The 27,137-nt window shown below is 40.2% G+C and overlaps 1 protein-coding gene across 1 annotated transcript; it reads left to right on the forward strand.

The window, feature by feature from the left end:
• The first annotated feature begins 1,388 nt into the window (after positions 1 to 1,388).
• On the forward strand, positions 1,389 to 25,945 carry GPD1L (glycerol-3-phosphate dehydrogenase 1 like). Its single transcript, XM_071429429.1, has 8 exons — positions 1,389 to 1,545; positions 6,166 to 6,343; positions 7,082 to 7,222; positions 10,252 to 10,390; positions 11,590 to 11,702; positions 19,370 to 19,603; positions 19,982 to 20,088; positions 22,975 to 25,945. The coding sequence occupies exons 1-8, from the start codon at positions 1,493 to 1,495 to the stop codon at positions 23,069 to 23,071; spliced, it is 1,062 nt and encodes a 353-aa protein (XP_071285530.1). The 5' UTR covers positions 1,389 to 1,492; the 3' UTR covers positions 23,072 to 25,945.
• Positions 25,946 to 27,137: the final 1,192 nt, after the last annotated feature.

Consider the following 27,137-nt stretch of genomic DNA (forward strand, 5'->3'; position numbering starts at 1 on the left):
GAGCATTGTCATAGAATCATAGAATATGCTGAGTTGGAAGGGATCCACTAAGTCCAGCTCCTGGCCCTGCACAGGGCAGCCCCAAAAATCACACGATGTGCTTTGTCCAAACTCTTCTTAAACTCTGGTAGCTTGGTGCTGTGACCACTTCCCAGGAAGCCTGTTCCAATGCCCAACAACTCTCTGGGTGAAGTACTCTTCCTAATACCCAGCCTAAACTCCCACCCCAGCTTCCCACTGTTTCCTTGAGTCCTATCATTGGTCATCAGAGAAAAGAGATCAATACTTGCCCCTCTACCTGCCCTCCTCAGGAAGTTGCAGACCATGACGAGATCCTCGGTCTTTCCTTGATAATTTATTATTAAATACAGCTAAAAGAGTCAGTAGAAATACACATATGATGGAAAAGTTTATCACAGATGACTCACACCCATCTATCAGACCAACAACATATCCACTTTTGTTTCCACCTAGAGAAGCATGTGGGATAGAGAACAATATGATTTTGGCTGAAGGCTGAGGGCAAAGGAGTATTTGGAAACACTCTATTTCTGTTTCTAAGATCCCTCCAGGCCTAACATGCTTTATTACCTGATACATTGGTTCCTCCACACCTGGGAGCCTTCACAGACTTACTCCAAAGCTATATAGCACTAGGAGAGAGCAGAAATTTTGCTGTTACATATATGGCTGAAATGTACATTAGTTCAGCAGATAATGGTGACAATAAGGATTCTTCTGCTGCACTTGGCAGTGGTGAGGCCACAACTTGAGTGCTGTGTCCAATTCTGGACCCCTCAATTCAGGAAGGACATTGAGGTGCTGGAGTGTGTGCAGAAAAGGGCAACAGAGCTGGTGAAGGGTCAGGAACATGAATCCTGTGAGGAGCAGCTGAGGGAGCTGGGGTTGTTTAGCCTGGGAAAAGGAGGCTCAGAGGAGACTTTATTGATGTCTAGAATTACCTGAACGGAGGTTGTAGCCAGGTGGGGGCCAGCCTCTTCTCCCAAGTAACAAATGACACGACAAGAGGACACAGTCTTAAGCTATGCCAGATTCAGGTTGGACATTAGGTGGAACTTCTTCACAGAAAGGTTGATTAGATATTACAATGGACTGTCCAGAGAGGTGGTGGAGTCACCGTTGCTGGAGGTGTTTAAGGAAAGACTGGACGTGGCCACTCAGTGCCGTGGTCTGGTTGTAGTGTTCGGCCACAGGTTGGATTCGATGCTCTCAGAAGTCTTTTCGAACCTAAATGATTCCGTGGCTCTGCGATACGCCGCAGTGCCTGCGGGATTGCCTGCTTTGTTCCAGAGCCCCCCTCACCCTCAGCCGCCGCGGTCCCGGCGGGGGGGGACGGAACTACAGTTCCCGTCACGCCGCAGGGGCGGAGGGAGAGCGGGCGATGCCCTGACGGCGGAGGCGGGAGCAGGGGGCGGGCGCCTCACGGAGCTCCTGACCGCGGCCGCTGTGGCGGGGCGCGGGCGGCGCTGTCATGGCGCTCTCCGCCGGCGCCCTCAAGGTCTGCATCGTGGGCTCGGGCAACTGGTGAGTGCGGCGGCCCCTGGCAAGGCGGGCACCTCGGCGGCCGCCGCGGCCCGGCTTTCCCGGAGGCGGTGTCCGCCCGGGCCTTGCTGTCGGTTCCCGCCCGGCGCCGCGGCCGCGCTGTTCTCGGGTGGCGGCCGTGAGGCCACCCGGTGCCGGCGGTGGAGCGCGGTGTCGCCGGACCGTGGCGGGCTCTGGGTCGCGCTGGTTCCGTGCGGGAGGGCTCGTCCTGCCGTGCCCCCGGCTCCCTCGGAGCGGAGGGGCTGCCGTGACGTACTCGGAGGAAGAAGCGGCAGAATCGAGCCCGCAGTTTTAGTGCTTGTAAACACCCGCGTGTCCTGCGAAGAAGTTGTTCTAGGATATTTTTAACCTGGTATTTGTTGTGCGCTTTGTCCGATAGCAAATGACGTAGACATTAAAGATGCTGTACATTTTTAATATTTTTTTTCAACTTACGCCCTGTTTATAGGGCTTCACTAACAATCTCGCTTGTCTACAAAAGTGTTGTTCGGCGTTTTCTGTGTTATCATGTGTCTATTGTCAGAGACAGTTCAAAAAAGAATTGAGAGACCCTGGGTTATTCGAAATACCTTCTTTTTCTTTTCCCTCCAAATTGATTATGCTGAAGCACACTGAGAGCTTGAGACAAGGTTTTATTGCTGTCCCTATCTCTAGTTTATAATTAGACTTAAATAAACTTGCTTCTTCATCCACTGAAAGCAATAGACTTACTTGACATCATTCTTCCAGAGGAGTATCGTGTTAATAACCCTTTGTCTTCTTTAGTTACTTCTCTTTCTTACACCAGATCCCTCTTTACACTGAATAAATTAAGTACAATGTGTTATAGAAATAGGTCTTCACAGTTTGTCACTTCCAATTACTAATGCTAAGCACACATTATTCGGGTAGCATTGGCTTTTAAGACATTAAACTCAGAAGAATTCCGTGTAGAGCAAGCCACTGTTTTATTAAACCAAATTTGCCAGTCTTTTGTCAGGATGATCTGAGACTTGTTGCTCACCCTCTGCCCGCCCACTCCGTGCAGTTGGCTTTTGCTGCTGTTAAGAACACCAGCAGCTGCCAAGTTTTATCTTTCTTTGTGATTCCCTCGTTGAGGGAATGGCTGATGTTTCAGTGCAGTATCTCTTGCTTTCCTTGCACCAGCTTGTAAAATGCGTGCATTTCACTATATATGACAAGGAAATTATGCAGTTAGAGCTTGTCTTTTAGGAGTGGGTGGCTGTTGTTCTATAGTTGAAGTCTAGAAAAAGTTTCACAGGAAGTTTGACTCCATTTGTATTTGACTGTGAAACACTTGCAGAAGCAAGAGGATTTGGAGATACTGCCTACTAGCAATAACCATATGCAAATGTATGTTGTTTTCCTCTCACTGGATAAGTTTAATAAATGACAAAAGTTCTGCCTAATAGTATGAGTTGGTGGCAAAATGCCCATATCTCCTATGCTGAGAGAAAGAAAGAAGCTGCTGCCTGGTAGCAGCATTCGCCCTTCATTTTGGGGATAAATGTATTTAAATAACTTACAGCTTCTTTCATATGTAATGGCAGGGGTTTTCATGTGTCTAAAGTAGAAACCAAAGCAAGCAAAAACTGAAAATAGTAATTCTTGGAGAGGTAGGTGGTTTCTTCCTCAAAGTCCATGGGATGACAGACACCAAACCCTGACTGCAAAGAGCACTGTGATTCTGTGTATGAGCACTGTGTATGTGTAATCATTGCACTAAATTGGACTAAATTTGTAAACCTTGTAGGTGCCTTTTGAACTGGGGCCTGTGGTCCTAAAATATTTAATTAAAATATTAGTATTTAATGCATTAAAGCAGGTAACTAGAAAGAGATTGAAGCATATCTGATCATTGATATTTGGGGATTATATACTTTTGAACCTTGTGTTTATAAGAGTGTGTGATAGGTGGTGCCTAAATTGTAAGCATGTAAGTAGTTGATCTGAGTGGGGTTTGGCATCTTGAGCAGTTTGGAGACAGTGGGTTTTGGAGTTCTGTGTGAGATGATTCTGTCAGACAAGTCTTCTCATAGCCCTTTAACCTATATCTGGGATGAAAAAACCCCTAAAGGAGCTTGGCAGGACAGTAGCTTTAGAAGGGTTAAGCCAGTCACCTTGGTTGATCGACTACTTCCAGTCAGACTTGTTTGGTTGGTTTGCTACAGGAAGGTCACCTTAACAATGAAGTTGACTTGGCAGGGGTCACTTGACACCTGATGGAAGATCATGGGACAGGACAGATGGCTCAGCATGGGAGAGCAGGAGCTGTGCTGTCTGCTGGCCTTGCCCTTGTAGGGTTGCTCAGCTGGTGGATCAGTGATTCTGTTAGGATCTTTTAAGACAGGGGATAAAGTAAGGTGTCTGGAGTGTTGAGAGAGTACACCTTGGGTATGCCTTGGAGCCCTGGGATTCCAGGACAGTGCCCAGAGTCATTTAAAGCACTGCAAGCCTGCCTTGATCATGTACTGCAGCCTGTTCTGATAACACTCCCAGGACAAGTTAATGAGGTATGCACAGCCACAATTTGTCCCTCATCATTTTCTTGGAACCAGTCTTTAAGTAACCTGATTGCCAAACTTGAACAGAAACTGTAAAATTTGGGAAGAGATGGGAAGTTACTGGACAGAGGGGTTTATGCAGCTGGGAACTTGTAGAAAACTGGGAGGAACTGTGGTTTAACTGAGGTGATTTTACAGGGACAGTGGTAGAGCTAGATAATTATATCATTTGCACTTGCATGTTGTGACCTCCACTGTTGCTGTTATCAGGGCAAGTTAAGGAGCTTTTTGCCTTTGTGCTTTAGTTAAAAAGTGATGAGGGGGCAGCAGGCCAACTATGAAATAGTCCTGAAAGAGTGATTGCACCATCATGGGAAATGATGAACCAGAGAAGCCAGTCAGGAGAATCTTCTTGTCTTCTTGAATTCAGAAACTAAGACTAGGCAAATCTCCACTTTTCCTAATACTGCATTCAAAAGGTGAAAAAAAAAAAAAGACAGTTCAGGCATTTAAGTGTTAAAAAGTACTAGAATTAATGTCTCACATAAGTAGTACACACTGCCAGACCTTCTGCTGGCAGACTGAAAATCCCAGTCAGAGAGTTGCTGAATCAGTTATTTCTGTCTTGCTCTGTCACCAGCAAGCCCAGAGAATATGTAGTGAAGTTGAAAACAGAAGGCAGTGGGTTTGCCAGGATCCTAACTGTGTATATAAACCTGTAGGAGTAAATGTGCTTTTGTTCAAGGAACTCAAAGCACACTCTGAGGAGCACATACCTGAGCTGTGTTGAATGTGAGGTCTGCTGTCTGTATGGATCTGACATTTAGAGGCTGAGCTGGTGAGCTGTATACCAGTGCAGCAGAAACCATGCTGGTCAAGCTTGATAAGAGATGGCTTGCAATTGTCTTCTGTATCACCTCCTGAACCTGGGGGCATTTTTTGTGTGTGAAGTGCTATTAGAGAAGTAAATTCCAGTCTTTTAAGACACACAGACTATAAAAGGTCTCCTTAGGGTACTAAATTTTTTTTCTGCTGCTACTTAGAAAGTGACCTTAGTCATGTGCTAGCACACATCTTTAATACAGCCCGATGAGTTGTGCCATATCATAAGATCTTGAAGCAGAATGAACCCACTTTGTTCAGTTGCCAGCTATGGGTTTATTATAAGCAATGTGCAATATAATTTCAGGGGATCATGTGAGTATAACTAGATTGGAAATGTTAGTGTTCTTACCTCCTAATAAAGTATGCGGTTTACACACACACGTAAGCCTCAGATCATTACTCTGTATTTTTATCACATCTTTAAATTTTTTGTGTCTCCTTAGTAGGTTATCAGTAATTATGAAATTACCTCCTATCCCAGGAAAGGAACTTAGGTTAACAGGTTTAATAGAATGATGAAAGGGAAGATTGTGTTTGTTCCCCCTCTTGTAATTGTGATTAATTTTGTTACTGCTTAGAGATTTCAGAATTAAAATTGATCACTGTAGTACAGATCTTACTGTATGCTGTTCTTGGGGAGAATATGAGGGTAACAGTAATGGACTTGTCTCCATGCAGTTTCAGAGGATGCTGTTACAATAGTTCAGTTCTGTGAGGTTGGCTGCACAGCCATGAAGCTCACAACTTCTGCGACATATAAACGATTCTTGGCTTTCAATGCCTATTGGTATTGTACAACAACTTATGAGTCAGTCATCTCAGCAAAGAAGCTTCTCATCTCTTTTAGAGGTGAAAGTGACACATTTAATAAAATTTAGTATGTCACTTTTATCTCGGCTTTGAAGATACAGTTAATTTGATTTGGGGAAATACAGTAACCTAAACTCTCAGTAGATAGCCAATAAGAAAGCAAAATAAGTAAGGATGTTTCAGTAAATGCTTCAGTCCAACCTACTCTAGCTGTAGTTGAGAGAAAGCAGTAGATGACTAGTGAATGACTATTGTATTTTTCCACTTATTTTACTAGATCAGAATGTTTTATGGTAGCTGGTCAAATAATCTGTGAATTTGTGATTGTTTTAAAAACAAAGTCTTCTTTTTCCTACAGCGAAATCATAATTTTTTAAGACTGTTTTTGTTTTCTTTTGTGCAGGGGTTCTGCAGTTGCCAAAATAATAGGTAATAATGTAAAAAAATTGCAGAAGTTTGCTCCCACAGTGAACATGTGGGTCTTCGAGGAGAATATTAATGGGAGAAAACTGACAGAAATCATAAATACGGACCATGAAAACGTAAAGTATCTCCCTGGATGCAAGCTGCCTGATAATGTGGTAAGGCTCAAAAGTTAAATTATAGTTATGGAGCCCAGGGAATATTGCTTGTGCTGTAAATGGAGTTAGAAATTTGTTTTGTTAACACCTCTAGGGTCTATAATATTTCAGACTAAGCTATTTTACTGATGACATCAAAAATTTAAACAAATAAAATTATGCAATTTTGCAGTTAAGTAAATCCAATGTACTCTTTCTTCCTATCACTATTGGTCTTTATGTTATTTCAGTTTCTGTACAAGAAAGCAAGTGTGGAAACAAGAGCAAAATTAACAGCTTTGACTATACTCATCAAAAAAAAATTGGCCTCAGCCTTGGATTGGAGCTGTTGGTCTGGGAAGTCTATGCTACTGCTTATTCTCAGTGACAAAATGCAGTAGTTTGTAGCATTCAGCATGAGACCAAACTGCTCGGGTTCAAGTTCAAGATCAAACTGGGAGATTCAGTTTGGGCATTCGGAGGGATTTCTTCACAGAAGCAGTGACTAAACATTAGAATGGGGTGCCCAGGGAAGTGGTGGAGTCACTGTCCCTGGAGGTGTTTGAGAAAGGACTAGATGTGGCACTCAGTGCTGCGGCCCAGTGGACTGGGTGGTGTTTGTTCCAAGGTTGGACTCAATAATCTCAGAGGCCTTTTCCAAACTAATTAATTCCGTGATTTTAGTTTTTATTAGATACCACTTGTGTGTAGTGTTAATTTTGAGAAGTTATGCAGCCTTTCTCTCCCATAACTACACAGGTTGCTATCCCAAACCTTTGTGAAGCGGTACAGGATGCAGACTTGCTGGTTTTTGTCGTTCCTCACCAGTTCATCCATAAAGTCTGCGATGAAATCACAGGACAAGTACCCAGTAAAGCCCTCGGCATAACTCTCATAAAGGTACAATAAATACCCTGCATTAATAACCGAGAATGTGTCATGGAATCTTCTAAGACAAGGTGACTTGATATTTTGATTTGCAAAGTCTCGGTGCATTATTCACTTGATTGGTCCATTAAACCTTTCTAGATGTAAGATTAGAATTTGTCTTGGTCATTAGTGGATTGTTACGCAACGCTTGCAGGAAGGGGAAAATGAGGCTCTTCACAAGACTTTTAGAAAGAAAGAGGGAGTCGATATGTTTTGCACCGCTAAGCTTTCCAGTCTTTTATTTGTTGTTTCCAAAAGCATCATTAGATGAAGAGCAGAGCACAAGCATAATGCTTTGATTGTTAATGCACATCCCACATGCTGAGTTGATCATTTCAAGAACTGCTGAGAGAATTTCATGTGATTGAGAGAATAGTGCTCTTGTTCATGTCAAATATTATGTTGCAACAAGAGTCTGTTCAACACCGCCCAAAGACAGTTTGAGCATAGGAAATAGGAAAGGGCAGAGGTATGGGAGGCATTTCACTGGAGTGTAGTTTTGCTGGCAGAAAAATTTTAAAATGTGGATTAGCTTATTTTTGGGATTGTTTTTGGGTGGGTGGGCTTTTTTCCTCTGTATGTTTAGCTGGAAATAATAAGCAATTCCCAAGAGGTTTGGAAGATTGTGGTTTGTTGTTGCTTTGAAGGCCATTTTCTTGGCACACATTCTCTTGTTTCCTGTCATCTCTGGAAAATCATACATTTATGGATCTGTGCTCAAAAAAAGAACAAAAAACCTCAATCACTGCATGCTGCAAGCTTGTCTCTTTAGTTTGGCTAACAAAGCCCACAAAATCTATTGTTTTGTCAGTGCTGACTAGTGTATTGCTGTGAGGTGTGGAAAAGTAATGCTTCCAAAGTGTTCTTACTCCAAATTGTAGAAAAACTCTTCATATCATAGAAAGGTAAAATAAGCCACTGTTAAAAGTGCTCAAGATGTTCATTCTCCTTTAATTTGCTAAATGTGATTTATATTCTCCTAGTGATAGGAGTAACTAATGAAATTGCTGGACTAAACGAGGTTCAAGTCAGCATATGTGAAGTCAGGGTCCTGGGCTATATTCCCTTGGAATTAGTTCTGGATACCAATTACCAGTTCTCTAATGGAGTGTTGATTAATAGCTATATTTGGCAAAACAAAAACAAAACAGAAAAAAAGGGAGGGTGTGGAAGGGGAAGAAATCCTTACATTAAAAAAAAAAGCTAAACTCCAAACAGACAGAAACCCCCGGCAAAACAAGAAGTCCATGCATAGTGTAGTGGTGGAAATGAAATTGTGGCACTTGCCATGCAGCACAGAATTGGTTACTGGGCAGTTTCCCTCTGTCACATTGCAGCACTGCATCCATAGGCAGCCTTTCCAAAAAAATGCTGTGAGGCCCCTTAATATTTTGCAGGAGAATGCAAAGTACATGCCAGTATTTATGAAAAGGCATAACTGAAAAGGCATAACATAACATCATTAAAAGTGTCATTTGAGAAGAAAGGGTAGAGATTTAACACAACATTCTTTCCTCTACTTTTACGAATTCTTTAGGCATGCTGTTTTCATCAGTGTCATAATTTTTGAGTCTCATGCTCAGTGCTAATGCTGTTAAAGTGGCTTGTGTTAACATTGATAGTTAAAGTGCAGTTCTGCTCTGAAAACTATTACTTGTGGGACATCTTGTTTCTGTGCTTTCTAAATTGGCTGTCAAGTTACCAGTGTGTCATCTTTTAGTCTTTTTTTGTTTTGTTTTGTTTTTTTTTTCTTTCTGACAGTCTAATCTTCATGCAGAGCCTAATGTCTGACAATAAAACTGAGTCTTTGGGAAATAAAAACATTTATCTGCTGGTTAATAGTCGTTTCTATTGAAACATTTGCATCTGTGTTGTTTTACATTAGCTCTTTGTCGATGAAAACCTTACAAGTGACTATGTGGCTGTGGGGAGAGGAACCATATAAAACTTAGAGTGCAGTACAGCAGTGAGCATAAGTTGCAGGCTAGCTGAAAGTCATTCAAAATACTCTTCAGGCAACCTCAACATCAGTCTCATTTTCATTTCCCTGTTACTGGCTCCAAGGATTGCTCTGGCAGGCATGTTAGGATGCAAGCAGTAAGGTCTGCTTGCTTTGCCTGCAGACCATTGCTGCCCAGTGAAAATGCCCATGGTGGAGCCTTGGTTTTGCAGGAGGAGGAAGGGGTGTTTGGTTTTTATTCTGTCATTCAGTATTGGATTTAACTCTACAAGAAACAGGTACAGCTCTCCTTGACTTTGTCAGGAGTTGCGTCTATTTCACAGTGGAGCAAAATCTGGCACCTAAGCTTTTCTGGTCTACTTTCACTTGCATGAATAATTGTTGTATAGGTATTTACATTTTTGGAGTTGTTCCCAATGTGTGCATGCTTTTCTGTTTATTATTTGCCTGCTTAGGACGAGGGGCAAGTTAAATTATTCTCAGTTGTTCAGCTTTCTGCATATCTGTGAATGGCTGTTCCTTTTGTATTTCTACTACTAAACTGTTGTTGGTTATACACTGGGGAACCTGCCTCTGATATTTCAGTTCAGATATCTCTTCACAAAACAAATTATTCAGATGCCATTTTGTGAGTTTCAGTGTAATTTCAAATCCAAGTTCAGGTCTGGTTCATAACTGATGGATTGGTTAGGCTTCACTGATTAGGGATATACTGATAATAAGCCCTTGATTTCTGAACTAAAAAAGCAGAATGTTCAGCACTTCTTAGAATCAGGTCTTTGAGGATGGAATAAAAACTGGTTTCATCAACTAGAGTTTAGTCCTAAGCCTTAAGGTGCTGCCTCCTACAATTCTAAGACATCTTGGAGAGGTCAAAATAGCAGAAGTGCCTGTGGTAGTACACCTATCATCTTTAGTCTCTGTCTGAATAGTCCTTGTTTCACTTCTCACCTGGGGACAAGACTAATTGTGTTCTGCTTGCATCTCTACTGTGCCTAATGAATGACTTTTTAGTAATTCCATTTAATGTTGGCTGCAGGGGATAGATCATGGCCCGGAGGGACTCAAACTGATCTCTGACATTATTCGAGAGAAGATGGGAATAGACATCAGTGTGCTGATGGGAGCTAACATTGCCAATGAGGTGGCAGCAGACAAATTCTGTGAAACCACAATAGGTACTGTTCCAAGTTGTAAAAATATTTAAAACATGCACCTGTCCTCACAGGCGCACACCAAATAGCTCAAATTTCACTGTTTTTGACATTAGCTGACTGTTACCAGAAGCTGTTGGTTGAATTTCCTAGAATGTTTATACTTCCAAAAGTACTAGGACAATACTGGGAATAGAGGGAGAGAGAAAACCACAATTTTACCTATTCTTACTAGGGGTATTACCTTAGTATGTGAAATACAAGCATGTTTTTTATCACCCTTCACATAACAAACTGCTTCGTTTTATTACTGTGTTTAAGATTTTTTCTTGGGTCTGAATGGCTTTACATGGATAAACAATTATAAATTCTGTACTCCAGCTCAGGTGCTATTGTCAAAGATAGTACCTTCATGCATGTTTGTTTTGGTTTAACTTTTTTGTTTGTTTTTTTAAGGTATCTTGTTTTAATTTCTCAAAATACTTTGCTCCCACAAAAACTAGAAATTGTTTTAGTTCTGTGTTGATGTCTGCATACCTTTGCAGCATAAGGATGTGCCTAGTCTTGGGTTTTACAGTTTCTAGAAAGGCATGTGTGTATGTATATGCATGCAGGTACTCATACATACTCTCACTTTATAGCACAGAGTTCATATTATGTTTTTTTCAGTGTTAATTTTTAGAGTTTTATGCACTGCTAGCTTTGTAACATCTCATTCACAGCTTTTGCACTGAACTTAATTTTCAATGGTTGAACAGCATCTTAGTGTTTAAAAACAATTGTCAGGGGCAGGATGCTTGATTAATAAAGCAGCTTTAACTTACCTTTATCAGTAGGTATTTTTCTGAAGTGCTGACTTTGAAATAATTGGTAGAATTGCTCCTTCTTAATTAATCTCTGTTTTATTATTTGCTGTTCTTTTTAAAGACAGTGATCAAAAAACAGACAGTGAATTAATGGAAATAGAGAGTGAATTAATGGAATTATTTAGAACTTTGTTGCTGAGCAGACAATAAATTGTGAAAAAGTCCTGAATAACTCAGTGCAGAGCTTTTAAGTGCAATGTCAACGTGATTGGTCCCTTAGAACAGGGATTCTATTTAGGGTTGAAATAAAACAACCTTATCTCTACTTTTAGGCATTTTGGCTTGCACAGGAAAGGCTAAATAACATACAAATAAATTATTCCCTTTTTTTTAGCTTTCCTTTCTCTCTCTCAATAGGCTGCAAAATCTTGGAAAATGGCCTTCTCTTCAAAGAACTCCTGCAGACTCCAAACTTCCGAATAACTGTAGTTGATGATGCAGATGCAGTTGAGGTGTGTGGTGCTTTGAAGGTAAGATTAACAGGCTGCAGGTGATACACAGATGAAATAGTGATCCTTGTAGGAAAAGAAAAGAGGGTATTTCCATGTAAAAAATGAAGTTCATTGTGTTTTATATAATATGTAAAACTGCGACACAACATTTCCAGAAGAACCAGAGGGGAAATGAGGGAGCAGCATTTTCTGAGAGCTGGCTTTTAGATCTGTGTCACCATCTGCCAGGTTCTCTTTCTACGTCTTCCACTTAACTTGCACACAGTCATGAAGCAGGTATTGATTTCATCTAACTGGCTGATATATTTCTAAATCTATTTTAGTTCCCTTTTTCTTTTTGCAGCAGTGTGTTCACCAAAGGAAAGGGCGAAAGAAGTTGTTTGGCACCCTAGCAAACAGTACAGTAGCTCACATTATCTCATACCTATCCTGAATGATTTCTGATGGGTGTAGTGAATAAACATTTATTTTTTGTGTTTTGAATAATTATTTTGTTTGCCTTTGGTTTTGCTGTTGAAATTTTGTCTAAACTAAATTAACTGGCTTGCAAAGCTACCACACCAAGCAATGATGTCTTAAGATAAGGAACTCTGATTCCTGCTTAGTGAAAGTAGCTGGATAGACACAATAGCATTTTTTTGGCATATTAATTTCCTTAATTTTGTCTTGACAGCTGTCATATTGGAAGGCCTGAGAAAGAGGAGGTAATGGGTCTGTGCACTGATGGGATTAGGTGTTTTGAGGCAGCATGCTTTGGAGTTACTGTACAGAGAGAAATTTCTTGAGATGATTGAGCTTGTAATTCAGCTCCACAGCCATTGCTTTAAAATGATGTGGGTGATATGGGAAGGTTACCAGAAAAGAAATCCCTGTGTATAGACCCTTGAAAAAGTTTTGCAGAGTTATTTTTCTTTGGAATCTGCTCAGCAGGATGTTTTCTGACTAGCTTAAATTCTTGTCTGATAGAGGAGTTCTGTCCCAGGAAATTTTCATTGACACAAATCTCCTGAAAGGGCATTAGAGATGAGCACGCCCATCCAACTGGGCAGGTAGGCAGCAGACACTCAAAACTCCACTGTAAAGGTCTAAGTCAGGCAAGATACCAATATTTCTTTGGAACTGCAGTAGAATTTAAATAGATTGTTTTTCTTGACCTGGAAAGATTCTAAGGTGAGACTTTAGGGGATTTTTGTAACCTTGCTTTATTGCTCTCTTCTGCTTCATTATTCATCATGCATCCTGCAGACTGAACTGTCTAGTTGTATCTCTGAAAAGGTGTTTATATTCTGTGTGCTCTCGTCATTTCATATTGATTGCAGTATATTTTATTAATTGAGTTGAAATTTCCAAAAAATGCATGGTATAAGGTCTAAACAAAAAGTGAATTAAAGATAGATTAACTGGTTTAAAAGTACTGTGGATTTCTTGCATAATTAAAAGGCAAAACTGGTATAAAGTGGCATAGACCCATCATTCTAGTATGGGTGATGTCTTTAAACATACAAGTCTGTCTTAATCTAAAAGAAAATATTAATAAAATTAATAAAGTTGTTTTTAATTTAAAACCCTTTCTAGTTTATCCTAAATCTTGTGGTGGCAGCATGTAAATAATGTCCTCAGGTGTTTTACTCTCAAAGACTGAAAAATTTTATTAATGCATTGGGAACATGTCTGGCTCTGAAAGAAAATAAAGAAGCTAAAATTAAACCTGTGGATAAGGTTTTATTACCATAGTGCAAAGCAAAATGCAAAACTCAGATATGAATAGTGTTTTTTCTGAGAAGCTGTACATATTTTCTATTAAAAGAATTGTTTGCTAAGGGTATCAACCAGAGCTTTGCTTTCTTATCATTCATCTGATAGTCTTCATAATAAAAATTTGAAAAGTAGACCCTTTTTTTTTTTGATAGTAAAATCTAATGTGTAGCTTCAGTCAGCTGACAGTTTGTTAAACTTGGGAAGTTACTTCAGTAAAAAATAGTAAAAATTAGCTTTGTTTAACTTCCTGGAAGGAGGAAGTTCCAATTTCAGAAGGTGATGGTGTCATGTTGCATGGAGACACTGGCATGAAAAGAGAGGCACTACTCTCTTTCAGTTCCAATTCAAAATGTTAGTAGTGGCACTATGAACTACAGCAAGGAGGACAGGGTAAGCAGGCAAGCATGTCACTCCAGACTGTCTTTTTGGATGTGGAAATAGTAAAAACAATTCTTGTGTTGGTATTTGAAGGATGAGAAACAGTACACTATGGAAAACTACATTCTTCCAGCTTCTGCACTTTCCTGCAAATACCAGCTTAGGAAAAGGAGACTTTCCTGTTATTACTGGCATAATGGACTAGCTGTTAAAAGCTTGTACTCTACCTCTCTTTTTATTTCTGCAAGCCTTTCTATGCAGGGAAGATTTTCAGCGTGGGTGGTTGCCTAAAGCTTGGGAAAAAATACAGAAGGGTAACAAAGAATGCTCTGAGCACAGCTTTCCCTTACAATGATAATTACAGGTTTGAAATTTGGTTTTGGAAGCCTATTTGAGTTCAGACTGTAGTATTAGGTAGTGCAGCTGGGTGATCATAGGAAAACATGTGCTTGATTGCTATTTATATATGGATATGTATAGAATATCCACTTCATTTACTGTATTTAGATTTGTGACAATGGGCTGGTGGAGATAAAGTGAAGTGCAGAAATCAGTGCCATGAAAAAGCAGTCTTGTGCCAGCTTGGAGACTGGCTGAATAGACAGTGGCAGTGACTTTACAAAATCTGATAGTACTGAGGAGGAACAGCTTTCTACGGTAACCTGGCTGTTGGAACAAAAGTGCTTGGCATGTTCTTCGTGAGGATATTTTTTTTTCTTTTGAGGGCTGATGACCATTTCACATTTGTCTGTTGACTTTTTCTAAGGGTTGGGGACAGAAACTGACAAAGTTGAAATTTGGATAGTTGTTTCATGGTGCCCAGTTGGCTTTACAGGCAGCATGACTCAAGGCCACCTACAAGTACACCTGCCATTTACCAGATGATGAATGGACCTTCCTAGAAAATGCTTAAAGTTTATGTCACCTAAAAATAGTATGTGCACCTATGCTCACATATGGAGGTGCTGTTAGATACTGATGGATGTGGTAGTGCAGAGCAGCATGGACCCAAGGTTGTCACCTCAGAAGTGTCCTTAGAGTCCTCACCACCTGTGCCAGTGTGGTGTTAGAAGCAGCACAGATGTGAAGCCAGACTGAGCTGGGGTATGAACCTGGCCACATCCTTGAGAGGCCATTTAAACGCTGGTAGTTGCAGTCTCGGGGGTAGACCATACCCCAGTTTAGCTCACTTACCCAGTGCAGCAGTGCAAGGGGTGCCTGAGAGGAGGAGGATTAAGAATCTAACCTCTGGATATGGAAAAATAGCCATGCTCCAGCTGCCTGATGATCAGGGATCCGGAGAGTTAAAAACCCTCAAGTGGCAGCAGCCAAGGACCAAGACAGATGTGAGTTACTGTAGGAAGAAGCAGCAGCAAGCAGCAGCAGGAGTTGCTTCAGGTTGCATCAGGCTCATCTAAACCTTCCAGCTTCAGCTAAGCCTTTAATAAAGAAGTAAGAAGTATAGTGAGGATTTATTGTTTACCAGGTTATGTAACTCAGCGTTGTTACTTGCAAAGTGTGTTTAGGGCAGTCAGTGTTGAATAGTCAGTGTAGGTACTCTAGAAGTTGATCGTGAGAGGTTTTTCCTTTTTCCTGAGATTGAGTGGAAATGAAATTCAAGTTAACCAGGAGCAAGCAAACAGTTTATACTTAACCTCTCTGACAGTCCTGCTGATACTGTCTTTGATTTTTTTGAATCTTTTCATTTGACCTCTTCTCAGCCATCAGGGGAAGCAATGAGCTTCTCCAAGTTCATGTGTAAACAGAGAGAAAGCAGGCTACGCTGAGCTGTGACACTGCCTCAAGGAAGGTGAAATAATATGATCCATTTAATTATGGAGAAGTAATGGTTGCCTCAGAAATGGCTGCTGAAGCTGTCTTCATGGGCACTCCACAAACGTGCTGTACACTGGATATTGGATACTTCTGAGGACTGACTCTGTAGGAGAACAATCTGTCAGCAGAGTCTACAGACTTGTTGTCCTTGTTTTCTTGGTCATCTGTTGTCCTTGCATTTGTGACCTCTTGCATGTTTGCAGCAGGTTGTGTGCAAGTAAAGAACACTTTCTCTCATTTGTTCTGACACATACTGTGAGCACTGCCTTGGAACAGCATTTCTTTTCTGGAGCATAACTTCACTAGCCCAGTGAAAAAATAACTAAATCCATTCCTTGTTCATGTTCTAGAATAACCAGGACTAACACCAGGATAGCAGAACAGCTCGTCTGTTAGGGCAAAGTATTTTAGTAGCTTAAAACCAAGTGCAATATAAAACCACACTGGAAATCATGGTCAGGATGTGTGCTTTCATGCAAAAAGCTGTTAATGCCAAGATAGGGGAAGTGTGTGTGCTTAAGCATGTAGTGATTTTGAGAGCTCTGAATGCCTCAGGCCAAGAGGAACATTGTGTTGCAGTCCTTTTGGGGTTATTGTGACAGTATCTTTGAACCTGTGGAACATGTTTGTCAGTAGGCACTTGTTTATTGGGCTCTCAGACTCCCATGTGTGCATGCAAATACAGTCAGTTTCTAATCTCATGGAAATGTGGGCTCTCTCCTCTTGCACAAATACATACCCACTGCATTTGCAGGAATTCCTGTAACTTCATGCTGTGGGTTTAATCCCAGCTGGCAACTGCATATTGTGCAGCTGCTCGCTCACAAAACCCCTACCCCCTGTCAGGGATGGGTAGGAGAATAAGTGGAAAAAAAGTAAAACTCAAGGGTTGAAATACAAACAGTTTAATAATTGAAATCAAGGGAAGTACAGTAACAAGATCAGCAGTAGTAATAGTAATTGTAATGAAGGACAGAGTGAAAACCCAAGAAGAACAAGTGATGCACACTACAGTTGCTCAGCACTCACTGCCCAGTGCCCAGCCTGTCCCCAGGCAGCGATTGATGGCTCCCAGCCAATGCCTCCAGTTTATATACTGGGCATGGCATTCTATGGTATGGAGTAGCCCTTTGGCCAGTTTGGATCAGCTCTCCTGGCTGTGTTGCCCCCTCCCCAGACTCTTGTTCAGCTACTCACTGGCAGAGCATGAGACACTAAAAAGTTCCTTTCTTAAAGTAAGCAGTACTTAGCAAACCACCAAAACACCAGTGTGTTGCCAACATTATTCTCCTACTGAACTCAAACCACAGCACTGTACCAGCTACTAAGAAGGAAGTTAACTGAAACCAGGTCACTTCAGGTGTAGTCTTTGTCAGTGGCAACATTCAAAATCAACCATATGAAATACAGAAAGATGTTTTTGCCAGGTCAGTCACCCTTCCTGCCTCATGTACTTCCAGACAATCTCACAATCTCACAATAGTGACAGTGCCACTATGCTCTTGTGTGTCAGTTTGTGTTCTGCTTGTGCATCTTCCTGAAACAAGCTCAGCTTAGTGCCTACAGCCAGAGACTTCAAGTAACAAACTAACTGTTTTGATCTTGTTCGGGACTGAAAGATAACTGGGTTGTAAGTTTGGGGAGATTTTTTTGGTCATTGTTGTTGTTTTTAAAGGGGTGGCTCGTCTTTGAGTAAGGTACAATTTTCAATGTGGTATAATTAGTTCTCTACAGTATATTAGGTACCTGACAGTTGTCACAGATTCTTCAAGGAGTTAAATAAAACCAGATGGTAGACCTTGTAAATTAATAGCTGTGGCTTGAGGGATATGTGTGCCAGGACATAACAGTCTCCTAGGCACGGGGGTGTGTTCTAGAGCATAATCTGTTGCCTTGTGTCCTCATTATTTGCAATCTGTGTAAGAATATACAATGAGAACATTGTACAAACAAGGAGCTCATGTTTTAGAGTTGGACTCACAACTTCCCTTGTTCCCTAGCCCATTTCCTCAGATGTAAATAGTCTTGGTATGACTTACTTAAAAGAGTATTTCTGTTCCTCCAAAGACAAGCACTGCAAAAGGTAAAGATAGGCAACAAAATACCGTAGGCCAAATTGTATTGTAAATTATGATCAAGCAGACTGCTTCAAAGTGGAAAGTCAAGCAGACAAAACTGGAGGGAAGGGGAAGCTTTAGTATGGGAGTGTTCAAGAAGTATATGGAAAAAGCCCAAAGGTTGCTCAGTCATGTTTGTGTTTTTAGATGAGTGATAAATACTTAGAGATTTCACATACATGTAAAATCCATTTAAATGGGTTATCCCATCTGAAAACTTCTTAAATATCTGTTTGACTTCCTCTTGCTTTGGCATCAAATGAAAAAAATATTAAAGGTTGCTCTGCAAGAGGTGCCTGATGGAAGTGTACCTTGACTGAATCACCACAGCTAAGATCTAAGCCAAGATGATTTAAACAACCAAATTTTAAAGTTGACTGCCTTGGGCTGCTTCAGGTCTAATGTTGGGATATCTGTCTGCAATTTTCAGGATCACCTTTAGACCTCAGCTAGCTGCTCAAGAAGTAATGACTGATCCTCTAGCCTCATGTGATTCAGAGTCACCTAGCCATGACTGGCCACACAGCTCTGCAGCTGCCTGGCATTTGTGGTTCTTACAGTCCAAAACCAAACCAGCTGTTAATCAGTGGTTGTTTTCAGTAGCATCTTCTGATTATAGTTCTTTCTTCATCAACAGTTAAAGTTGATTTTTTAATGTTATTTTTTTCCCTGCATCGGGTGCTACATTAGGAGTCATAATGTTGGTTCTCCTGTGCATTCTGTTGAGATCACTGCTGCTGCTGTTGCATGCAGGAAGATATTAACATTCATTACTTCCTTGTTTTCTTTATCTATATGTCAGAATGCCATCTTTTTGGGGTTTTTTTGTGTTAGATGGATTGTTTTAGTGGGGATAGTGGAACCAGGGCTAGTGCCTGCTCTGACTCCCAAGCCAGAAAATAGGTTTTATAGTTGCTTCACTCAATTCTGTCTCATCAAATATCTATGTTCTGTAACCAAAGCAGGGACCATATAGCTGAATGTTAACAGCACATTCTTTGTAGAAGGTCATCACCAGGTCTAAGGAAAAAGCAAACAATTTTTTTGCTAAGGGAGGTCTTCCTGTGTCTTGAACCTTTTGTGAATCCTTTATGAACTATTTATGGTTATAGAAACTCTGCATACTTAAAAGGGCTGGATACTATTGGCTTGGCTGAATTTGGTCCTGTAGGATGTCATCATAGATGTCATTAAATGCTTTTTAGCTGTACTGGTGCTTTAATCATTAAGAAAATCGGAATAAAGGGACTGTAGGATGTCAGTCTAACTTCACCCTTACCTCAGGGTAGGAGTAGCTCAGTCTAGCTAAAACTTTGTTTGGGTGTAGTGCAACCTGCTTATCCTTAAAGATGGTCAATAATAATAGCTCTGCAGCCTCAGGGGCAACTTGTGTCAGAGTTTTAACTATGCTTTTATCCTTGGAAATGTTTTGCCTTATATTTTTTCTTCTTTTTTTAGGTTATCCCATAGACATCAAAATCGCCAAACCAAAATAACCCAAACTAGCAACCTAGTCTTTCAGTAGTAAAGTGTTTGCTGTTCTTAAGGACATCTGTAAGCAGTAATTGAGTCATTTCCCATTTCTCTTCCTATTAGAATGTAGTAGCAGTGGGAGCTGGTTTCTGTGACGGCCTTGGCTACGGTGACAATACCAAAGCTGCTGTTATTCGCCTTGGCCTAATGGAGATGATCGCCTTTGCCAAAATTTTTTGCACGGGACAGGTTTCTATTGCCACTTTCCTGGAGAGCTGTGGCATTGCTGATCTCATCACAACGTGTTACGCTGGCCGGAATCGACGTGTAGCAGAAGCGTTCGTTAAAACTGGAAAGGTACCTAATTCTCTGGGTGAAATCTGTTCCTATAAGTACTGCCACTCCTCAATTGCTGGAGTAACAGTAGAGTTATCTGAGTCATGGTAGCTCACTGAGTGGGCACCCTTCTCTTTCCTCATGTTTTCTGAGTCTGTTGGCTAGAATAAGTGTAAAGCTATTAAAAGGTGGGTGGGTGGTGATTTTAAAAAAAAGCTTGAGAGACAATACTTACAAATAAGAACATAGGAGAGTATTCCATATGCTCACTCAAGATTACTTTTGAAAAAGAAAAAAACTCTCAGTAACTTTTTTTTTTCATCCAGATTATGTTGTCAGGCTTGTGAAAAGTTTATCATACCTCTCCTTTGCTTTCTTTTTTTTTCCTCTGCTGCTTAGTCTCTTGAAGAATTAGAGAAAGATATGTTGCATGGTCAGAAACTCCAAGGACCACAGACTTCTGCAGAAGTGCATCAGATCCTGAAGAAGAAAGAAATGGTGGACAAGTGAGTAAGAACAGATAAAACAAATTCCACATACCCCTTTTTTATCTCCATAATTCTTTCTGCATATTTGGTTTTGATATCTTCATAAAAGTAATAGCCAAAAAGAAAATCACTGTAATAACAATAGATTAGAAGTTAAAATCAAAGAGAAGTGAATAGAACCTGAAAATAATATTGGTGTAGATAGAGCTATTAGTGTGATGTTAAATTTGGGAATGCCCTATTTGCAGACTGTATTGTTGCCTTCTGCTACTACAGAAAAGCACAGCAAATGTGTTTTAATATGTGAAAAGAAAAAAATGCATGAAAGTAGAAGTAGAGCTTCTTAAAGAGACTGTGAAAAGTTGCTACATCTCATTTCATTGTAGTAAATTCATTACTTACCCTCTAAGGAGACGAGCTTCGTGATCATCTGTATAGAGTGACTGCCTCCACCACATGGATTCTAGCTTAGATACTGCAGTTCTCCTTCTTAATGTGACTTCCAGTTTGCTGTAGGTTAAAACCTCCCATCTGCCTCTGTCGGTCAGGGTGGTTTTTTGTGCTATGACATTAAGCAGATTGTCCTGGCTTGGTTCACTTGTATTCAAGTCAGAAAATGAATGATTCCTATAGCCACACCCACAGTTGTCTCCTTACAAAATTAAGGGATACATTTTCCTGTTTGTTAAAGAGGAAAAATCAGAAATTTAAAAACTGCCAGTCAAAAGACCCACCCTTGTTACTTTTTTTTTCAAAAGCATTTTTTAAATTCTAGTTTTAATGCGTCAGCTGCATTAAATGATTAATGTTTTAATATTATCTTTGGATGTAAGGTACCTAAGTCTGTCTCCTTACTATACAGTAATTAAGCTAACTGCAGAAAAAATTAATTAGAATGTTGGCTTCATTCTTTACTGTTTATGATTCCTTAAATGAAACAGGATGCTGTGTTTGAGGGTTGTTTTGTATCCTGTTCTATCTTACAGCAAATTAAGTGCATTAGAGATGATTTTGGGTTGTGTTTTTAGTAAAAGACATGAAAACAGTGTTGCTAATTTCCTTTTGGCATGCCAACGTATATATGTCAGTTCTTCACAAAAGGTCTCATTCAACAAGACATTTGAAGGCAACTTTCAAAGTGTTTTGAAAAAACTACTGCTTTAAAACATAAAACACAGTGGAGCAGCCACAGTTTCAAAGTGAAGAGGAGAGAGTCTCATAAGGGTAGAATTTCCTACTCTGGTCCTACAAAACTATTCCCAAGTCTATGTAGAAGTGTGCAAACGTCCAATTTCAGAAGAGCCTTGGTAGCAGGGCTGATGCCTGTTGATACTCGTGGTGCAATTTTTTTCAGCAGTTGTAGTCCTTGCTGTCTTGATGTGCTCAGGCCTGAGATGCATCTGGAGTTTGCTGGCCCTGAGCCTGCAGTCAGCCTTGGTACAGGTTTCTCCACATGAAGTGTGGCAGACCTGTGCACAGTAATGTTCTCTGGGATAAGCAGCAGGACTTAGGTATCAGGTTGTGGCTTGTAGTAGTGGTGCTTCTTCACTGAGAAGTAACTGCCAGTATTGTACCTAAACCTGTGGGAAACCTGCTTTGCTTCGGGAGGGTCACCTTTTTTGTTTTCACCTCTCGCATAGTCACAGCAAATTTTGTTAGTGCCTACACATGAGCTTTTATGGCAGCAGCAAATGTAACCCCCCTTCAGCCCAGTACATCATACAAGGTGAGTGAGGTTTGTTAAGAAATGCAGAAGTCATTGTATAAATTTTTTCTGCAGATTTCCTAGTAAGGGTTTTACAATCTGAGCAGTTTAGCATTGGATTTGAGAGAGCAGCTATGTGGCTGTGTGTTAATTTTTTTTCCACCAATGAAGTAGAAACAAAACTCTAGTCAGTCTAGTTCAGGGTGATGTGCTGATAGCAGCATTACTTCAATGTAATAGTGACAGCAGAATGTATAGGTCATCATACGTGGTGCTCAGGGCTGCTCAACTCTGAAATGGGCATTACAGATAAAGCTGCAGAGTCGCTGGTGGGACACTTTTCCTAAGGAGAAAGTCCTAATACAGATGTATACTGAATCACTTGGAAATTACTATTTCACCATCTTCAATGACCCTTGTTTTTTATTTCCATTGGTTAAAATTCATCAGTATAAAAAGCCATGCTGAAATGGTACATGTACTTGATGAACAAATCAACCCCCAAAATTTACCAAGCTTTGTATGGAAATTGAACTTGTCTGGCTGTTACTGTTTGGGATGGACAGAAAGCAAATACAAATTCTGTAAAGTATCCTGGCTGTAACAAACCTTCAGATTATCAGAGAAGCCTGAATAATTTGAAGGTTGTTGGAGATGTGGCCAATCTAAAAAAAAAAAAGAAAAAAAAAGTAGATGTGGAATTTTGTATTTCAAAATCCAGGTTTAATTTTCAATTCTTACTAAAAAAATTTAAAAAACTTGACCTTCAATGTCTTCCTGGGTCTTTTTTTGTCATGTACTGTATTATCAAGTTATTGCTGAGAAGTACTGCATAACAGATGTGCCAGTCATCCTTTTTAACCACAGATGGGTACTGCTGTGAGAACAGCCAGGAAAAATGTTTTAAATTTATTTTTTAGATCACTTTATGGTTGTGCCATACATAATGAATGTCTCAGGCTCCATTATAGCTAGCTAGGCTTCTGAGAGTCATTCTATTTCAGAGATGCATGCAGATTATGCAGTTATGCCCTGCTTTTCAGCCTAGCATTTGCACCTGACAAATAGAAAAAAGAAATATTTTTTCCACCTCTCCCTTTTCTCCCTCCCTCTCCTCACCCCTTTATATTTCTTTCATTTAATAAAATGTTACAGAATAAATTCACACTGTGTTCACTTTCCCCACCCTCTTTCCTCAGGTTTCCACTCTTCACTGCTGTGTATGAAATCTGCTATGAAGGCAGACCTGTTACAGACATAATATCCTGCCTTCAAAATCATCCAGAGCACAAGTAGAATCCATCAGGCTGCTGTACTAATGCAGCTTTCTGCCTTTCGAATTCGTGTCCGGGTTCCAGTGGATGTAGCTGTCATTAAGCTTTGTTCAGAGCTGCTCTTAGGCAACAGGAGCACCATGAATGTCTGTGAGCAGGTGTCGGTGTCTGTCCCCAGCCTGGTGTGACACAGCACGCGGTGTTGGCTTGGTGATTGTCCTTTTACTGGCTAACGTGCAACTCCTCTAAGATACACAATACAAAAGTTGCACTACCTGCCTGCTATATATACACAGGTGTACTTTGAGTTTGCTCCTGCACCATAAAACACAATGCTTTGTTGTCTTCTATTAAAGCCTGGTCCACAGTCCGCTGGCACTCTGGGAAGAATACCAGTGGTTTTGATCAGAGGCTGAATCAAGCGTGTGACCTTGAAATATTAGGAATCTGTTAGAACTTTGTTTTATTCTGTATACGCAATTAAATGTTAACATTTTGCATGCTTATGACTATATTAATTTAAGCAATGTTAATGCAAAACAAGTTGTAGCAGTTATTCATGGGGCTACAGGGATATTTCAATGAACTCTAGTGAAGAATATTTTGATTTTTGAAAGTTGTTGAAATTGTCAAGCTACTTTGAAACCAATTTCTAAATGAATTTAAAGTTTTTAATTACACTGTTTTAAAGGGAATATTCTAGAGGGGGATCATTGCCTCCTCTTCTGTTTTTTAATCCTTGCATTTTTGTATTTCTCGATTTCTCCCTTACTATTCCTCTGTGTTAGGCTCTTCTAGAATCCCATTCCCCAAAGCAAGCCACAGGTGTTCACCTGGGAGTTCTGAGCCCTTGAGCCTACAGTTCATTTTATTGTTTTACCTGTGGTTGTTCTTCACTGCTGTTGTTGGTTGTTTGATGAAGAATAGCCTTGGGTATCCACTGCTCCAAGTTGTTCTGCTGTGATTTTAGCTTAGCTACAATGTGTTGAGCTCCACACAACACTCCAAGCAATGTCAGGGGAATTCCCTGGTACAACACACTTGTGTCGTCAGAAGGGTTGTGTGCCAGTACGATGACTGCATTCATTTCAGTGCCTGCCAGTCACTGGCACGTCCACTGGGCTGTAGTCCTGATCCAGCCTTCCCAGCTCTGGAGTTACTCTTTCACTGGACAAAACTTTTATGGGTGCTGAATCAAATCCTTTACAACTCATCTCCCAGAAAGCTTCTCAAAGGCATCCATCTCTTTTATTCCCCAGGGATCTCAACTAGATTTTTTTCAGGAACCTTTGTTTTATCAGGGAGGTTAATTTTATTTGTTATTGGAAAATTTGTGGTTTTATGAAGTTTAAGGCAGGGGGCAGGGGGTGGTTGGTTTGGTTGGTCTTTTTAGATTTTTTTAAGATTGATGCAAGAGAAGGTAGATAAGTAAAATCTGTTTTGCTTTTCTTGTATATTAAAGTGTGGGGTTTGGGTTTTTTTTGTGAAATATATGCTAGACACATTAAGGGTGGACTCCTTCTTCCAACTGGGAGACAAGGGTTGGCATTAGAATTTATAGAACAAGACTGCCCATCTGCTCTGAATATCCACACCTAACATCTGAGCAGTATTGGAACTGTTGTTCACTGCTCTCAGTGGTGGTTTTAGACCAGGAATCATGAGCACACACCCATCCTGAAACTTCAGGTTGTCATTCAAAATTTGCTAAAACAAAGAGGATGCCTGGGAATAATTGTCATACTTACATATCCTGGATTACTCTGAAATGGGGAAGCTTTGGGGCAACTTTGTGTGGACAGGAAGACCCTTCCACTTAGGGGTACCATTTTTTTGTGCTCCTGTATTATTTTGAATTCATATTTGGAAGATCTCATGAATGTCCTCAGATATTCAGGGATGTGAAAAGTTATTTTGCCTTACTTCTGATTTAGTGCTAAACATAAGAGATGGCCGGAAGTTAAGTGACATCAGACATTTGTGGCAGTTGGGAACATCACTGGTAGAGCTGACTTGGAGCAAGCACTCTGCTTAGAGGTTTGAGAGGATGTTTTAAGGTTGGAAGCACTGTTACGCTAACGCACACATGGAGCATACACTCCTCATTACTGCATAACTTTCAGTGTGTTTGCTTATGCTTTGTTTTGTTCTGTTTTTTAAATACCAAATTGGTGGCTTTTGCTTTGTACGTGTATATATACATTATATATATAAACTTTTTTTTTTACATGCAGTATGTAGGACAGTAGCATTTTGTAAGATACATAAAGGGCTATATGAGCTAAATGTGGTAAATTAATATATATTTTTAAATTATTTCTTTATTATTCCAATACTACTTCTACCACTGAAAGTCTCAAATCTTAATTGTTCTTGTTTTTTAGAGAAGCTTATATTCTAAGGCAAATCCAGAGAAAAGGTTTTTATGGAATTCATTTCTCCAGTCTGTTACAATATTCTTTTTTTCAGACAAAAATTGAGGTTTCAGTAACTAAAATAACTAAAATAGTTTATTTAAATTCCATTGATAGTTCACTATTTACATTTGCTTTTCAGTGCTGGAGAACACTCAGCTTGGCACTATGTATTTTTTCCCCCACTAATATTTACTGCTCATTAAAAGACTGTGACATGGTACTGGAACTGAATGAGCCTGCTCTGCAAACACTCTGTTTTGCCTGGTACTGGGATAGTCTTACTGAAATCATTAGCCCCTGTGTAAGGGGGTCATAAATTTGTAACTAATTCTTGGGTTATGAACTTTACTTGCTAAGGAAGGCATTAGATTCTAATGATACTTACTCAACTTGCCCTCATCATATGTACTGATTTTGTTTAGAGATGTTGAATGTATACCTGTTTGAAGAGTTAGTACAAATAAACATTTTGGGAATCACTTTGGTTTCTGTTCTCTTTGTCTCATTTTACAAGGCTTGCAATTCATATTTTATTCACTTGATGGAATGTAGGTTTTTCTGGTTGTGGTATGTAATGATAGCAGATGGGAAGTTGCCATGCAAGAACATAAATTTTAAAAAGAGCTATTTGGCATCCAGATGTCAGCATTTTCTTTCTTTCCATTAGTGAGACAACTGTGCTGTGTTTGACCTCTGAAAACAGGTTCTTGTCTTCAGTTCCTTCAGTTGCTCTGGGAGCCACTGGAGGGCACTGGTCGGTAAGTGGCTGATTCCATCCCCTCTGGAGTTACTCTTCTGACCATTTCTAAATTTCCCGAGGTTCCTGTGTGACTGCACCTGTCTTACAGTGTGTTCCTTGTATTTAGGAGATGGCTGTAGTTCAGCACCAGATGCATGTGTTGTAGACCACTGGAATTGAGGGAAGGAGCTTGTTATAAAAGCCCAACATACTATAACCTCCACCCAAGGCACTGCCTTGCCTGTCATCAGAGACCCTCCTCAGTACAGGGCAACAGCCACTACCTCAGCTGCTGGACAACATGGTCAGTGAGATCCTTCAGTATCACTGGGGTTCCTGTACTGTGTACCCAACATTTTTTTCTCTTGGGTGTTGAAGTTGAAAGACTTTGGGAAGTAACAAGAGCGCATTGTGCTCAGGTTTGTCAGTTTGTACTTCAGCCAAAGGGGTGGGAGGTGTCACAAATGTTTATCCAGAGAAAGAAAGGTCTGCTACTTAGTGTGGGACATCATACTGTAAAACAAGTATGGTTTTCTTGGTGACCAGAATAATGCATCGTCTACTGAAAGCCTCAGAGCAGTTAATAAAATGAGAGCAATGTCTTAATCCATCATTTACACGTAGGGATACTGAGAGGAGTAAAGATGGTTGCCCAGCAAATCTGTACCTGGTTGCATTTTATTCCTAATTTTAAGACAGAATTTTAGCCATTAGGTCATTTCTTCTTCTTTTACCTCAAAATTATATTTATTTTAAGAGTACATGAAATCAATCAATAGAATAAATATGTAAGTATCTCAAACATACTATCCAAAAGGGCTTAAATTCTTATTAGCCTGAGTCAACAGCAAAGTAAAAAGCCATCACAAGAGAATTAGGATGGACAACCTTGTTTTGTGTATCTTCTTAAGGGGGTGGTGCTTTCTCACTAA

The sequence above is a fragment of the Agelaius tricolor genome, unplaced genomic scaffold (genome assembly GCF_023055355.1).
Source record: "Agelaius tricolor isolate 1412-34295 unplaced genomic scaffold, bAgeTri1.0.p SCAF_6, whole genome shotgun sequence".
Classification (NCBI taxonomy): Eukaryota; Metazoa; Chordata; class Aves; order Passeriformes; family Icteridae; genus Agelaius; species Agelaius tricolor.

What these genes read in the sequence shown, in the direction of transcription:
- GPD1L (XM_071429429.1), top strand. Translation starts at nt 1,493, where the DNA reads ATGGCGCTCTCCGCCGGCGCCCTCAAGGTCTGCATCGTGGGCTCGGGC. An exon ending in ATTCTGTGAAACCACAATAG is followed by an intron (nt 10,391 to 11,589) that starts GTACTGTTCCAA and finishes CTCTCTCAATAG; the next exon opens with GCTGCAAAATCTTGGAAAAT. An exon ending in AAGAAAGAAATGGTGGACAA is followed by an intron (nt 20,089 to 22,974) that starts GTGAGTAAGAAC and finishes CTCTTTCCTCAG; the next exon opens with GTTTCCACTCTTCACTGCTG.